Source organism: Glandiceps talaboti, chromosome 18 (genome assembly GCF_964340395.1).
Source record: "Glandiceps talaboti chromosome 18, keGlaTala1.1, whole genome shotgun sequence".
Taxonomy (NCBI): Eukaryota; Metazoa; Hemichordata; class Enteropneusta; family Spengelidae; genus Glandiceps; species Glandiceps talaboti.
In genome coordinates, this window is record NC_135566.1 from 14,020,173 (window position 1) to 14,036,693 (window position 16,521).

General features: G+C 38.3%; 1 protein-coding gene across 1 annotated transcript; it reads left to right on the top strand.

Moving 5' to 3' along the window:
• Positions 1-616: 616 nt before the first annotated feature.
• LOC144449713 (sodium- and chloride-dependent GABA transporter ine-like) lies at positions 617-15,440 on the top strand. Its single transcript, XM_078140291.1, has 13 exons — positions 617-857; positions 2,465-2,599; positions 4,050-4,281; positions 6,966-7,098; positions 7,983-8,117; positions 9,077-9,180; positions 9,567-9,691; positions 9,975-10,087; positions 10,646-10,786; positions 12,822-12,921; positions 13,566-13,666; positions 14,163-14,330; positions 15,318-15,440. Exons 1-13 carry the CDS (start codon positions 617-619, stop codon positions 15,438-15,440), a joined length of 1,851 nt encoding a protein of 616 aa, XP_077996417.1.
• Positions 15,441-16,521: the final 1,081 nt, after the last annotated feature.

Consider the following 16,521-nt stretch of genomic DNA (forward strand, 5'->3'; position numbering starts at 1 on the left):
GTATTCCTTCTCACCTTTATAAATGGTGTTGCTATTCTATGCCGAATGTATAACCCAAGCCTATAATACATATACAAGATTGGACATTCTAACAAGCAATTTTAGTTTTTTGAATTCAAGATTCGCTGGCGCCTTATGACATCAAACTTTACAGAATAGGTGGGAATGGGAGAAAAAAAACCGAGATCTAGCAGTCTCGAAATGAACCGTAACTCAGAAAATTGTGTTTATCGCTACACGTCAACATCCACCTCCACCCCAGTAGATAATCTATCACATTCCCACACTACAAGCAGTGTCCGACTAATCAACTTCCTAGTATAACATTTAAGCAACAACAAATTTCGTGGCGTACATGTTTATGTCGTGCTCGAATTCAGTGGCAAGTTGATACACTCTTTTCAGTGATTGTTTGTTTACTTTTTAGCTATGTCATAATGTAAAACATCTTGAGATGCATGTGTATAATTTCAAGGACGTCATCTTAGATCTTGTAAGCAAATACTGAGTATCTAATCGAGCCATCATCAGTTGTACAAATGTAATATTAGTCATAGCGTTTCTTCGTGCTGTACTCTTATTTCTAAATCGGAGAGCTGCATGCACACATAGTACCATGTCGCCTATCCAATATACCGAAACACAGACGACGAATGGGTCAAAAGAAAATATTGTTCATTTCCAAAGACCTGGTGATGAAGTGGAATGTGAAAGAGTTTGTGAATCAACAGGCGTCGTGATAGAGGAGAGAGAACATTGGAGAAAGAAGACTGATTTCATCATGTCTGTCATTGGACACGTCGTGGGTCTAGGCAATGTGTGGCGATTCCCATACTTGGCATACATTAGTGGAGGAGGTAATCACCATATCAAACGATTCGGAAAACGAATATCTGGCGTGTGGAGAGAGAGAGAGAGAGAGAGAGAGAGAGAGAGAGAGAGAGAGAGAGAGAGAGAGAGAGAGAGAGAGAGAGAGAGAGAGAGAGAGAGAGAGAGAGAGAGAGAGAGAGGGGGAGACAGACAGACAGACAGACAGACAGACAGACAAAAAATGGGGGATTACGCTAATAATTGATTTTGTATTAATTTAGCAACTGGTCATTAATTGTCATACGCATCTGTTGTAGTCAACAAATTGAATGTACGTAAACTTTGAAGTAAATATAATAACCAGACCTCCGGTATATCCTTCCCCTAATATTTTCAAAGCATGAAACGTGTCTTAGAAGTTGCACGAGTTGTTGGATCATGCAATGCCCCCACATTTATCACACTGCATCGCGTGATACTTCTCTATGTCGTGGTACATAGAAACCGGTTGACCTGATTACAATATAACCTCGTCTAGCTCGAATCACATCATCTCTGGATAGATTAGGATTTCACTTTGAAGTTGTTAGCCATGCACCGAAGTAATATTAATACATTTTAGTGTTTTTGAGCATTTTGTCTGAATGGTGTGGGTATCTATTTATAGGAGGCTCACTAAAAAAATGTAGCAAGATTTTTTCGCGTCCGACAATCGTGAATGTAGCAGAATTAGTAGGATGGTGTTGCTAAATGTCTTTATTTACCTCTATTGCCATCCTGTGGTGACGCCACGTTTGTTTTTTTCCGGGTGATGGCCGTGGGAAGGCAGCGATCACCCAGAACAGAACAAACGTCAGGATGGCAATAGAGGTAAATAAAGACATCTAGCCGCTTTCAACACATCAGATTTTAATCAGATTGATTTGTACCATGACGATGCATTTTTGAAACAAACGAATTGTATCTTAACCGAATTTAGTGTTACAAGTACAGACATCAGACCGTGGACGAACGGAACCTGTTACAAACAGTGAAAGTATAAACAAATTAATTGTATTAATAATGCTTAGTTCAGCATGTTGGAAGAGCAGAGACTTGTATTACACACCATGGTTTTATAAGAACAGTTTTATGGCCTCTTCATGTGTATGTGGAGTGCCAGGGGAACTGGAAATTTAATTGTTTTTGAATGTGAACTAATTATGTAAAGTGGCCATAAAACTATTCTTATCAAATAAGGGAATGTAATACAAGACTCTGTTCTTCCAATATGCTGTGCCAAGTGTTCTTAATCCAATTCAGTTGTTAACTTTTGTAAGTACTACACACTGTACTGTGTGAATATCTGAATGGAAGGAAAAAAATCAACCATAGACGTCAGAGTGAGATTTCACTCTGACCAACAATGTATCAACTAACGGTAGGAGCGATTCACGCTAGTCTAGTCATGGTGTTGATACGTCATGCGATTTAAATACAAATTTACGAGACATGGTCCTTGACAAACTTTAACAGGAATTTATATGTAATTGGTTATATTTGAATGAAATGCCCTCTCAGCATATCTTGAAAGTGTGAAGGAGTTACATGTAAAGGCTTATTTCATCCCCCGGGAAATGTTCAAAAGTTTGTAGTACTTTTTATCTATCTGCAGGTGCGTTTCTAATCCCATACTTCATTACGCTATTCTTCGTTGGCATTCCTTTATTGTACATGGAAATAGCTATAGGACAGTATATTCGGTTTGGGCCGGTCGGTACTTTTAAAAAGACTGCTCCATTGCTAAAAGGTGAGTATACATGCTGTATGTAGAAGATATGATACGTCTGGTGAGAATAAACGAAAATAAACCACTTTCATTGGTATACACCGTTAGATATATTATAGTCTTTGTATTCACGTTAGCAACTGAAAGGGATACTTTTACTGACGACACCTTAATTTACTTTATTAGTTAAAATGTGATCAGCACTCTTCGTTCGCCAAGCAACCGTTTGACGTTATCAATACTCTACCCAACTATCACTACATTTCGAAACATAAATACCGACATATATTATGGTCGTTTTCAGTGTCCTTAGTTTAATACTTGCCAGATTTGCATAACGTAGGGCCCCGAGGCACCTTTAAATACTGGCTATGTATCCATAGTTTTGAACCCCGAGGGGTGGTCCTTAGTTACTTGCTAGGTTTTCATAGAGTTGGACCCCAAAGTGACATTAGTTACTAGCTAGATTTGTGACCCATGGGCAATAATAGTTGCCCGCATTCATTAAAGAATCTGATAATGGTTTTTTTTTGTCAACCGTCTGGTCAAAGAGCCTCCCTCCAAATAAAAGAACCACCGACCTGGCTTTTGTTTATCAGCCTTGGTTTTGGATATTTCAACCTGACATTACATTAAGACTATAGCAACATCATAAAGGACAAGGGGCTCCACATCAGGCGTATCATAATCAAAATAAAATGTCTATTTAAGACTTTTTTGCACTTTTTCACCGCGTTGCTTAAAGGAAACAGTCCACATTTGTTGTTTTCTTCCTAATGTAAGTTACAAATGAAAAAAAATGTTATTCTCCTGGCCCGAACGCAAACTGGTTGATGAGTGATTTACAGAATCAGACTGTTATCTGTAAATAAAATTTACTACGATTGATGACATAACAGAATTTTAATGTATGGTCAAATATAAATAGCAGGTGAAGAGAATTGTGCTAGGTATCATACTAAAATGTTCATACTATGTAACTAAGAACGATTCCATATTTTGCTTTGTGCCGTTTCTGTAAAATTTGGTATAAGGCCAAATAAAAAGTTGTTTGGTTCCGGTTACCCGACCCCCACCTAGTTTTTCACGCCGACCCTAAACATTTATTTTACGTATTCGACCAAAATAATAATAAAATCGCGAAAATCGTGTGAAGTCTCGCAAAATAGTGGGTGCGGAAACTGACCAACTTAAAAAGACAATATAAAACTATTCTTCCAATCTGTAATGGCTGTACATCTGATAGGAAGAAATAAACAACACGGAGACCATTTTGAAAACAATGGAAAACCTGAACTAGACACTCACACATGAAAAAAAAATGTATAATAAAATTAAATTAAAAAATCTACCTACCCCACCTATATTTTAAAATTGAATGAAATTGGAACCACACATTTTTTTTACGCCTAAAGAGATAGTTGTTAAATATTGCCGTTTGTTAATCAATTAAAATTTTCATATTTCACAGGCACTGGTATTGCTGCCGTGAGTCTATCTTTTCTCGTGTGTACATATTACAATGTCATCATGGCATGGGCATTGTTTTATCTGATTGCGTCATTCATACATCCACTACCCTATGGTACATGTGGTCATGAGTGGAACACAGACAATTGCTTCTCTTACGAAGACTTGAACAATTTAAGTGAAAATGAAATTCGACCAAACCACACCATCTCTCCTGCTGAAGAATATTTCAAGTAAGAACATAGACTGCCACCAGGTCCTTGGGAGAACTTTTTGTCTCATAATCTTTAAATGTTTTCGCAATTGTGTTATTCGTTTCAAAATTTGGAGAAGGAAAATGTGGTTAACTTCTTTTTTGTTATCTTCCCCATTTACTAGTAGCCTCCCAAGCGACCCTTAGGAGACTACTAGTAACCGGGGGAAAATTTAAAAAAAATAAAAAATTGACCACGTTTTAATTTTCCTTCCCCAAAATTTGAAAGGTTATTTATTCAAAGAATATGAGACAAAAAAAAAATTCCCAAGGAACTGGCGCCAGTCTACTAAGAGCCAAGTATTTTATCGTGTCATCGTTCAGTACAATTCAATAATTGTTATACAATCGCTAAGGGTAACCCTATTTTTTTCTGTTTCTCATTTAATACCCGACCGACCCAAATTTTGATGTCGGGGCTGTCAACGTCATCTACGTTGCAGTCATGGCGGCGGCGACGACTTGTTCACGAACAGCGCAGTTCTTTCGTGACGGAAGTTATTCAAGTTTAGGGGGCTGTGAACATGCCAATTGTGTAGATAAGCTGGGAAAGCGCGTGTTACCAGTAATCCAATAAAAAGCTTAAGAAGGTAGAGAGGAGGAATAGGAGAGGCTGGAAACATGAAGGTGATTTTTTGATGATTTTTTTTTTACTTCTTTTGTTTTTAAATTGACCGAACGACCAATAGTTGCCATTAAAATGTAATGAGAAATATTTTGATTATTTCCTGAACTACCTGTGGGAATTACTTTTAATCCTGTTTTGGAACTTTCCGAAACGCGAAGCGTTGACGTGTATCTAACGAATCCGTTTCAGGTTTCTCAATATCCCTATGCAGGTTCAATCTTTGTGCTCTAACAAAAACAAACCAGTTTAAAATGACCTTCACCCACAACCTAATTTGAGATTGACATTTTAATACTCTGGGTGCTGGCGAGTAGATTCCTCTAATCATACAGGTGTAGAAAGAAAATGTAGACTATAAGTGTAGATATCACCGCATTCATTTATCCATCCATCCATTGATAGTGAGTATCTCTTGTTTTATCTTTGTATCTCGTGGCAAGCCGTGATCGGGACATGACAAGATGACAAGGTGATTTGATTGTGTCAATAGAATACAATGAGGTTTAAATTACCCGATATCACCTCTTCGTCCGTTGCATCATCGTGACCGTGCAGTTTCCGTAACGTGAGTCGACAAGTGTCACGTTACGGAAACTGCACTGTCACGGTGATACAACGAACGAAGGGGTGATATCGCGTAATCTATGCCCTGGGAAATTACGAAAAATAAAAAGAGCACGGCTTGCTATTCATGTGCGCTTAGTGTGTCGTGTGACCTGTTATCAGGTGACATTCACGTACACATACTATAGTGGTGCTCAACCTGCTCCGACGATCATTGATTTCCACTAGGTGTAACTTTACAAAATTTAATATTTCGAAATACTATATTGGCATTAGAGTAAGTTTTCTAAAAAGTTTCAGAAAATGCTTTAATATGTTAATAGAACTAGATGGCCGATTGCGAGCGTAACTACTGCAGTACGATAGTGTGGTATGGGTAGCGTAAACAGTGTCAGTTAGTCTGGATGACCAGACTGTGGTTTAACCACAACACTGTGAAGTGAAGGGAATGAAGGTATAAATCGTACAGATACTGCATAGGAACTAGACTATTAAATGTCAGTGGATATGGCTAATACACACAGTCGTACGCGTGCCCGCGAAACCATTGCGAAATGTATGTGTTCTTATGAATTTTAGATCATAATAGTATCATTAGGGTATGGATATATTCGTCAAAATGTTTATGTTCTTGTTTTGAAAATTCCACAGTGTTGTGGCATACGCGATATATCCCTAACTTCAACGTCGACGATCGGCCGCCATTTATTTAAGTTTTTTTTATGTTCAGGGCCCAGGGGCGACGTGTTATTGTCCAATCAGAGATGTGTTTTCGTTAATATCATGACGTTTAACGTCCCATATGAGAAGTGACATTTCGCTTTAAACGTCACATGGAGTGATTGTTATGGGCATAGATATATGATAAAAAATAATGTAACATTTCATGTGTGCATGCGCGCGCTATTTGCTTGACTGTGTAATTCATAACAATAAACGTTGTGCGAGATGTCAAAACATCTTGCCGCGCCAAATTGAAACTCTACAGTCTTTCTGGTTTGGTAGTAATAATAACTAGCATGGAATGTGATCTTTTCAGTTGTAGAGTCAATCATAGACGTTGGAGTTTATGAGTCAATCTAGTAGTTAGAACCATATCTGCTTCAATAATACCTTTACTATATATATGAGTAATCTATTCATACCTGTTGGCAGGATCAAACGACAACAGGTCACCATCGCACAGTTGTCATTCTTATCAAAACTCATTAAGTTGCAATTTATGCTCAACCCCCCCCCCCCCCTCCAGGGTCCAGGTCGATGAACTAGCTCTGAAAATAAAGCTTAAATATTATACATAAACACAAACACGTTTAATACTGTCTGGACAGCTATGTCAACGGATTTGAAATTCATCGCCATCGGAAGCTTAAGCAGGATCTTAACCTTTTCTTGGAGCCTCTTACACAGAACATGTTCTTTCAAGTCAGAAAGTCTGGATGTAAAAAGTAATGACAACAAATTGTTTACAGCCACAGAGTTTTGCAAATATCTAGCGGCATCGAAGACTTTGGTACACTGGTCTGGGAACTCTTTGTCTTATTGTTCGTTACCTGGATTATCATGTACTTCTGTATATGGAAGGGCATCAAGTTGTCTGGCAAGGTCAGTATATGGTGATAAGTTGTCTACCTAGGTGAAAGTTCACACAGAGCCTGATACCATAGACGTTGGTTTCTCTCCAACATCCATGCTGATACACATGATAAAAAAAAGCAATATCATAACTAGGCAAAGCCCATATAAAATCGCGCTGTGACCGGCTGCCTCACGATGATATGGTAGATAGCGCCCTCCGCGTGGAGAATGTGCATAGCATACAGAGTCACTGCGCCGCAATGCATCTTTGGGTAAAACAACCCAAAAAACTTTGCTTAGTGTATAGGACGCGCATACGTACTAGTCATTGAGCCGCTACGCGGAAGCTTTGCGGCTGCTGCGTGAGCTATTATTTATCAATCAGTATAAATTTAAACTATTTATGGTGTGGTGACTACACTTTACAGATTGTTTTTAATGTATGAAACCTTGGTGGCAGCGTTTATTACTATCAAATGATAGCCGTCCTTTCTTAATCAAAACTACAAGTAGATGACTATCAACCGGACTTTCAAATAATTTGACGAGTTTAGATGAACTGCTGTACTCATCACCCATTGTCGCAAACCACGGCCTCTTTTACGGCACTGTTGAAACGTGCTGAATTAGAAAAATTGTTATATTTCTTAAACTTTAATATAAATATAATACATGAGTTATATAATCAGAATTAATTTGATATTATTTGTGTTGTCAATATATATATATATATATATATATATATATATATATTGACAACACAAGAAAAATTACATTATATATATAGTTTTGTATATATATATATATATATATATATATATATATATATATATATATATATATATATATATATATATATATATATATCAGGCCTTTTATAATGTATTCTCTTCCTGTCCTTCTATCCCCAGATAGTATACTTCACTGCTATTTTACCGTATTTCGTTCTCATGGCATTATTAATTTATTCATGCACATTACCTGGAGCTCTGGACGGAATCCAATATTTATACATACCGCAATGGGAATTATTGTTAGATCCTGCAGTGAGTATGTTTATGAGAATTATATTAAAATGCGGTATATAATACAGTGCGACTACCACAGATACTATAGAGTTTCAGTTGTTTCAGGTTAACTGGACCACCTTCTATTGTTATCTTTGTCCGGCTACACAGGGAACCTTGTACATCATAGCGGCAATAGAATACTGCTAGAATGTAGCCGCATGCTAGTGCTAGGAAGAAGAGCACGGCTATGTACTGTACCAGCTGTGTGTTGTGAAAAATATGCCAGTACCATGGCTGTGCACTGCACACCTAGGACACAGTTGTGCACATCCATGTGACTATGGTGGAATAATACCCTGTAGCAACCCCTTTGTTCATATCCGACTAGCATTGCTCACACAGCTGGTACACGCCTGTGGGAAATACCGCTGTTACAGCAATGTTGACATATAGCTGGTGCATGGGGGAAATACCAACGTTACAGCTATGCTCACATAGGTGGTGCATGGCTGTGGGAAAAACTTGTGTACGTGCAGTGGATGTTATAAAAACGTATGCTGCATTGTTATTTTTAACATCGATGTTGGCATACCAGTTACACATCTGTCAAATCTAGGTATGTTATACCTAGTGTGTTGGCCAGAGCTGTTACAGGGATATTGTACACATATTTGGTACAGCCCCCGTGGCTCCATCGAGCTGTACAGCTATGTGCACAATCCTGTCCTATAGGTATGTGAATGTTACAGGGGTGTGCAAGGTTCCCTGTGTAAAGGGCAATACTGTCACAACCGTCATCAATTTTTGGTCGAGCGACAAAATTCAGAGAGAGTCATCATGATACAGTCTAACTGATTGTATGTATGTATGTATGTATGTATGTATGTATGTATGTATGTATGTATGTATGTATGTATGTATGTATGTATGTATGTATGTATGTACAAGTGTGAACTTTGCCATTTGCTCCTAATTTTATTTTTTTTATTCGTCAGGTATGGACTGCAGCAGCAGCTCAAAATTTCAATGCAATAGGTATCGGATTTGGATCACTCATCGCCATGTCCAGTTACAACAAATCCAGTAATAATATTTTTGTGTAAGAAAAATCACTATATATCATTTAGAAACACTATATTGTTAAGTCTAAATAAATTAGATTAAATTCAATCAATATCGCAATATGCAGTAAAACTTTAGAATTTATCGCTTTCATCAGATTTGAGAATATATTGAAAAACTGTGGAGAGTTCTTTGTTTTTCTCCTTCTTTACTTCTCACACACTATTTCTGGTAGTAATCAGTACGTAGAAAGTCATTTACATTTGTTCGGAAGTGTCCATGCGTCATTTTAAAATTAGAACACAACAATCTGAATTAACCGCAATAGAGGGTATTCATAGTTGCCATTTTCAAATTGCGATATTATAATTGTAAATATTTTTATATTTATGATATTTTTCTATGTGATATTAATTATTTCAGAGATACAATGACAGTCTCCTTCGTAAACGCAGCTACGAGTCTACTCTCAGCGACTATGATATTTGCTACATTGGGTTACATGGCATATATTGCTGGAGTCGAGGTTGATGATGTTGCAACGGATGGTAAGGGTCACATTCGTTTGAGCTGACTGACAGACCATATGACCGGTCCGGTCGAAAGAATTTATTAGCATTTATTTAGATAATCTATTTTATCAAAGCAGATAGGAAACTGATATTTGTAACATTTACAATGTAGCTATAGGAATTAATGTGATTTTGTAGAAAGTTCGAGTAACACCAGACATGGATTATCAGATAGGTGACGGTAGCCAATTGTGGCCTCCTGTGTGGAACAAGTCTCCATTACTGGTATTTCTTTCTCTTTTCATGCATATATTAATAGGTCATACCCTGATATTCGTCGCTGTACCTACTGCAATTGCAGAGATGACAGGAAGCAACGTTTGGTCTCTCCTTTACTTCCTAATGGTTTGCTGTCTTGCAGTTGATAGCCAGGTACACTTGAATGCTCATTATATATGACCCCACTTCACCTCAGACATATAGTCTGCAACTGATGAAGCCCCGTTTTGGAATCAACCCAAAGTGTACGCATGTTAAAAATACGCACTAAAATTCTGCAATACAACGTACTACATGCAGATCTTACCCATTATTCAAACGGGGATATTACAAACGATGCGTTTGTAACTCATCAGCGCACAAACACCACAGGAGCTCGGATCCCATGGCTCTGTTTACTGACAGAACAGTGCATGTTGTAACATTGCGTGTGACAGTTACTGTTACAGTCACTTCCACAGATATAAAACAAACTGGTTAAAGCATCGCCTGAACCTACATAAAAGGCACCCGCTGTTGTTTTTATATCAATTGTATTGTTTTGTTTTACCTAGGCCTGATTTTGTCTTTGCATGTCTTTCCTATAGGCTCACGTCATGCAAGCAAACGCACCGATGTTTTTTTGCGAGTTGTATTAGCGCTCGCCATTCTTTTCTTTGTAATGACCAAACATCAATAGTCTACAAATATTTAATCTCTCTATTTTTTCAGTTCGCCATGACAGAGGTGATCGTGATAACAATGATGGATGAATGTCCTCACTTTGTTAAGAAGTACTTACGACATAAAGAAATATTGGTCCTACTTGTTGTTGTTTTAGCATTTGTGATTGGTATCCCAACTGTTTTCCAGGTAACCATTTATACTTTCATTTATTCCTCATCCTCCCCCTCCTGTTCTTCCTTCTACTCCACTCCTCCTCTTCCACCTCCTCAGCCTCACCCCCTTTACTCGCCCTCCCCCCCTTCACCACGCCCTCCTAATGCTCTTCCTTCCCTCCTCGGCCCTCCTCTCCTCCTTTTCCACTTTCAGTAAGTTTTGAAAGAAACTTATGATTGATCACATTGAAAATCAAGAATCAGTACACTACGTACATTACATTACATTACATTACATTACATTACATTACATTACATTACAGTGCAGTACATTACTGTGCAGTACATTACAGTACAGTACAATGCGTACAGTACAGTACAGTACAGTACAGTACAGTACAGTACAGTACAATACAATACGTACAGTACAGTAAACTGTGATAGTTTGAACAGTATGAATACAATACAATTTGTTATTGCTTGATTGTCTGCCTATTTCTAAAGTTAATTGTTTGTTTATCTGATAGAATGTCAATCTGTCTGCATGTCTGCATGGTTGTGTGTTTGACTTTGTCCAGCCATGTCTATCTGACTTTGTCTAGCCTTGTCTATCAGCCATGTCTATCTGACTTTGTCCAGCCATGTCTATCTGACTCTGTCCAGCCATGTCTATCTGACTTTGTCCAGCCTTATCTATCTGACTTTGTCCAGCCATGTCTATCTGACTTTGTCCAGCCATGTCTATCTGACTTAGTCCAGCCATGTCTATATCTAACTTTGTCCAGCCATGTCTATCTGACATTGTCCAGCCTTGTCTATCAGACTTAGTCCAGCCATAAAGTCTATATCTGACTTTGTCCAGCCTTGTCTATCTGACTTAGTCCAGCCATGTCTATATCTGACTTTGTCCAGCCATGTCTATATCTGACTTTGTCCAGCCTTGTCTATCTGACTTAGTCCAGCCATGTCTATATCTGACTTTGTCCAGCCTTGTCTATCTGACATTGTCCAGCCATGTCTATCTGACTTTGTCCAGCCATGTCTATCTGACTTTGTCCAGCCTTGTCTATCTGACTTTGTCCAGCCTTGTCTCTCTGACATTGTCCAGCCATGTCTATCTGACTTTGTCCAGCCATGTCTATCTGACTTTGTCCAGCCATGTCTATATCTGACTTTGTCTAGCCATGTCTATCTGACTTTGTCCAGCCTTGTCTATCTGACTCTGTCCAGCCATGTCTATCTGACTCTGTCCAGCCATGTCTATCTGACTTTGTCCAGCCATGTCTGTCTGACTTTGTCCAGCCATGTCTATCTGGCTTTGTCCAGCCTTGTCTCTCTGACATTGTCCAGCCTTGTCTATCTGACTTAGTCCAGCCATGTCTATCTGACTTTGTCCAGCCATGTCTATCTGACTTTGTCCAGCCATGTCTATCTGACTTTGTCCAGCCTTGTCTATCTGACTTTGTCCAGCCTTGTCTCTCTGACATTGTCCAGCCTTGTCTATCTGACTTTGTCCAGCCATGTCTATCTGACTTTGTCCAGCCATGTCTATCTGACTTTGTCCAGCCATGTCCAGCCATGACTTTGTCCAGCCTTGTCTATCTGACTTTGTCCAGCCTTGTCTATCTGACTTTGTCCAGCCTTGTCTATCTGACATTGTCCAGCCATGTCTATCTGACTTTGTCCAGCCTTGTCTAGCTGACATTTTCCAGCCATGTCTATCTGACTTTGTCCAGCCATGTCTATCTGACTTTGTCCAGCCATGTCCAGCCATGACTTTGTCCAGCCTTGTCTATCTGACTTTGTCCAGCCTTGTCTATCTGACTTTGTCCAGCCTTGTCTATCTGACTTTGTCCAGCCTTGTCTATCTGACATTATCCAGCCATGTCTATCTGACTTTGTCCAGCCTTGTCTATCTGACTTTGTCCAGCCTTGTCTATCTGACTTTGTCCAGCCTTGTCTAGCTGACTTTGTCCAGCCATGTCTATCTGACTTTGTCCAGCCATGTCTTGTTCACTTTAATAAAAGCTCATTTGTTCAATAATTGTCTAAATCACTGTTATTTCCAGGGAGGTATATATTGGTTTGAGTTGATGGACTGGTACACTGCTATAGTCGCACTTACAATTGTTGCCCTGTGTGAAGTGATAGCTATATCTTACATCTACGGTATGTACAATTTGCAATGGCATAAGACTTTTTTAAGATTCAGTCCAATCTAGAGAGCATCATGCAGGTACAGTCGACGAAACTGTTCTTGCTAAAAGCTCAATCAGTAGCGGGAGGGGAATAAACAAGCAAGAATTGCAGCGGGAAAGTTCTGAATTTGATACTGTAACAGTGGGAGGGGAAAACATGGAATTGTGGTGGATGGGGGTACATTGTTTTACCCGTGTACATCAAAATGAATTGTTGATATACTGGACAGCACAAAATTTAAAATGATACTCCAGTTACAGCTCGTACAGTTTTAACATAACGACAGACTCAAAACCAAGCTTTTAGTCAAGATTTAAATTTGTCACAACAACACCTACAGATAATATTGACCCTAACTAACAGATACAGTGTCTTTTTTTATGAGTAATTGACCAATATTTAGTGAATATATATGCTTGCCCATGTGAGGGCGCTAACCCGAGTAATTACGGTATGTTTAGTTACTTAATGAAAAGAATTCCTCAGTTGCAGCTAATGTAGGTTTAAACATTATACTTCTGACCTAAAATTTCTTGAAGGGAAAAACTGAAATAATTAAAAGTGTTCCGTGATATATTATCTAAATTGATAGACAGTACACATACATTTTACAGGTGCTGGTCGACTATCCCGAAATGTGAAGGAAATGCTGGGAGAATCACCCAACATCTTCTTCAGAGTGTGTTGGTGGGTTATTACACCACTCCTCTGTACGGTAAGTGCAACCTAGTTCTCTTCATTGTCATACAACACTTTGTTAGGGTCATATTACTAAGACGAATGACATAAATTTCATGACATTGTGGTCCCAACAAGTATTTATAGTTTCATATGTGAAACATTCCCACGTAAAGCTTGCCTTCATTATTAAAAGTGATAGGAGTTGATATAAGAAGATTTGCTACTCTTGGATGGTTTACTTAAAACTAAGATTACCCACAATTCCCTTTAAATACCTGACTTCTGTGCAAACCCTTTGCTGTTTTCAGTTCAGGTTTCCTCGACATCATAGTGTATGACACCCAACTAATGTACATATGTCATTCAATCATTGGTGTGTAATATCATGATCATTCCTGAATATCAGGTTTGAATTCTAGCAAAAGCAAGTAGACAGGTACATTTTAATACACAGCAAACATTACCCTTCACAAACTATGAACTCGGGTTATTTCTCTTTAAAAGTTTACTTTTTTGTACCATTTCAACAGCTGATCTTTTTGTCATATTGTGCCTCGTATGACGTCGTGGCCTATGATGACTACGTTTATCCTGATTGGGCAGAGGTTCTGGGATGGATTGTTGCTTCGTTGGCAATCGTGTGGATTCCTATAGGAATGGTACATGCTGTGTGTGTGGCTGAAGGCAATATCAAACAGGTAAGAAGAGGGGAGGAGAGAAGAGAGAGAGAGAGAGAGAGAGAGAGAGAGAGAGAGAGAGAGAGAGAGAGAGAGAGAGAGAGAGAGAGAGAGAGAGAGAGAGAGAGAGAGAGAGAGAGAGTGCGTGTGTGTGTGTGTGTGAGATAGAGATAGACAGACACATACATATCTACCATCTTATATGCATAAGAGAAAGTCTTAGAACAGAGAAAGGGAGAGCGGGAGAGTGAGTGAGGAGGGGGCTGACCTATAATCTACCTTTAAATGCATACAGAGTACGTCTTAGAGCAGAGACGGGGAGAGTGAGCTGAGACATTTTTGAGGACAATCATGTACACATAAAGGTTAGCATGAACAGACAGAACCATTGTCAAACAACTCTTTACAGAAAAAGTTACCAGTTACCATAACATAACAGTTCATTACAACTTTTATAATATATCCCGTTTTCTTATTGGTACTCTTAGGACTAATAAAAAAATTGTGTGGTTCCGGTTACACTCAATTTTAGAATGGGTGGGTGGGTGGGGCGGGGTGGGTATGAGATTTTTATGTTATTTGTTATATATATTTTTTTTCATATACGATTGTCTAGTTCAGGTAGTTATGTTTTCTGTTGTCTTTCTATGGTCTCTGTGTTAATGGTTTCTTCTCATCAGATAACAAGCCATTACAGATTGGAAAAACTTTTATATTGTCTTTTTATGTTGATGTCAGTTTCTGCATCCACTATTTCTTGCAAGACTTGTTGATGTCAGTTTCTGCATCCACTATTTCTTGCAAGACTCAACACAATTTTTGCGATTTTATAATTTTGCCTCAAATTCATAAAAAAAAAAAGTTTAGGGCCAGCAGTGAAGAATTAGTTGGAGGTCGGTTAACCTGAACCAACCAACTTTTTTTAGGCCTTACTGTGAAATCACAAGGGGGAGAAAATTGCAAAACACATATTTCAACTGTATTTGTATTATCTTTGGTTTTCTACAGAAGTTGTGGAACACTCTGACACGTCAGGTCTCCAGGAGTAAACGAAAAGTGATCACTGGCAAGGACAACGTCGCTGTACAAAGTGATATAAAACAAACAGAGCAAATAGAAATAAAGAACTGAAAACATTTTGTTTGTATCTCAAAGAGATTATAATTATTTTAGTAAATAAAATTTAAGTGGGAACTTCAAAAGTTGTATAAATGATTAATTATATCTTGAAAAAATATGAGCTTTCTCCTGTTTTTGTAAAATTCATGACCCGACAAGTGTGTGAATATTCAAGCTTCCGTTGGGGGCTTAAAAAAAATACCGATAGTCAAACACGTGATTGGCGGCCGACCCAAGCAAGGACAAAACTTATTATAGTACTACTTACCATTCTGACATGTGGTGGCTTATGATGTCTTACAGAAAAATGTTTTTGCTTCAGTTAGGGAGTCGTCAGTAATTACAGGGGGATTCAAGCATGGTTTGCTCAATAAAATGCGAGTCTCTCCGATTTAGTCTGAAAGGTTCAGCCATATGTAATCACACTTGCTACCCCAATGAGTGACTGAGCAGAAGCTTCAATGGAACGCGTGGCTCTTTCAGGCTACCCCTCCTCCCCCCATTCCAATTCTCAAAAGTGGCCAGCCCTCAATTTCCTTTCTCTAAAACATGACCCTCCCCTGTTCAAATACTGCATCATGTGGTCTTTCTCGAACTGAGCAATGTTACAGAGTTGGTGAAATGATTTATCTTGATCCCCTAAGTATACAGCAATAATGCAGCTATGATAAAATCAGCATTACCTCGTAACGGGTTCTCACACATTTTACCACTACTTAAAGTGACCATATGGATGAGGATTGGGTATTTACTTGAGATTTAAATTCATACAACAATTTTATCATGGCTTCCTACTTGAAATATCAATGTGAAACAACATATGCCAAGTCCTTCTTTGTAAGTCAATAAATTTGCAAAACATTAATAAATTTGTAAAATGTTTGTTATTGTACGTACAATAACAAACTTTGTACAGTTTTTTTAAAAACCTTTTGCAATGTATTGAGTTACAAACACAGACTTGGTCAATGTAGTTTCACATTGATTTTTCAAGTAGGAAGCCATAATAAAATTGTTTTAAATACATTCAAAATTCAAAATAAATACCAAATCTTCATCCATATAGCCAATTTCACTGAGATAGTTGATTACC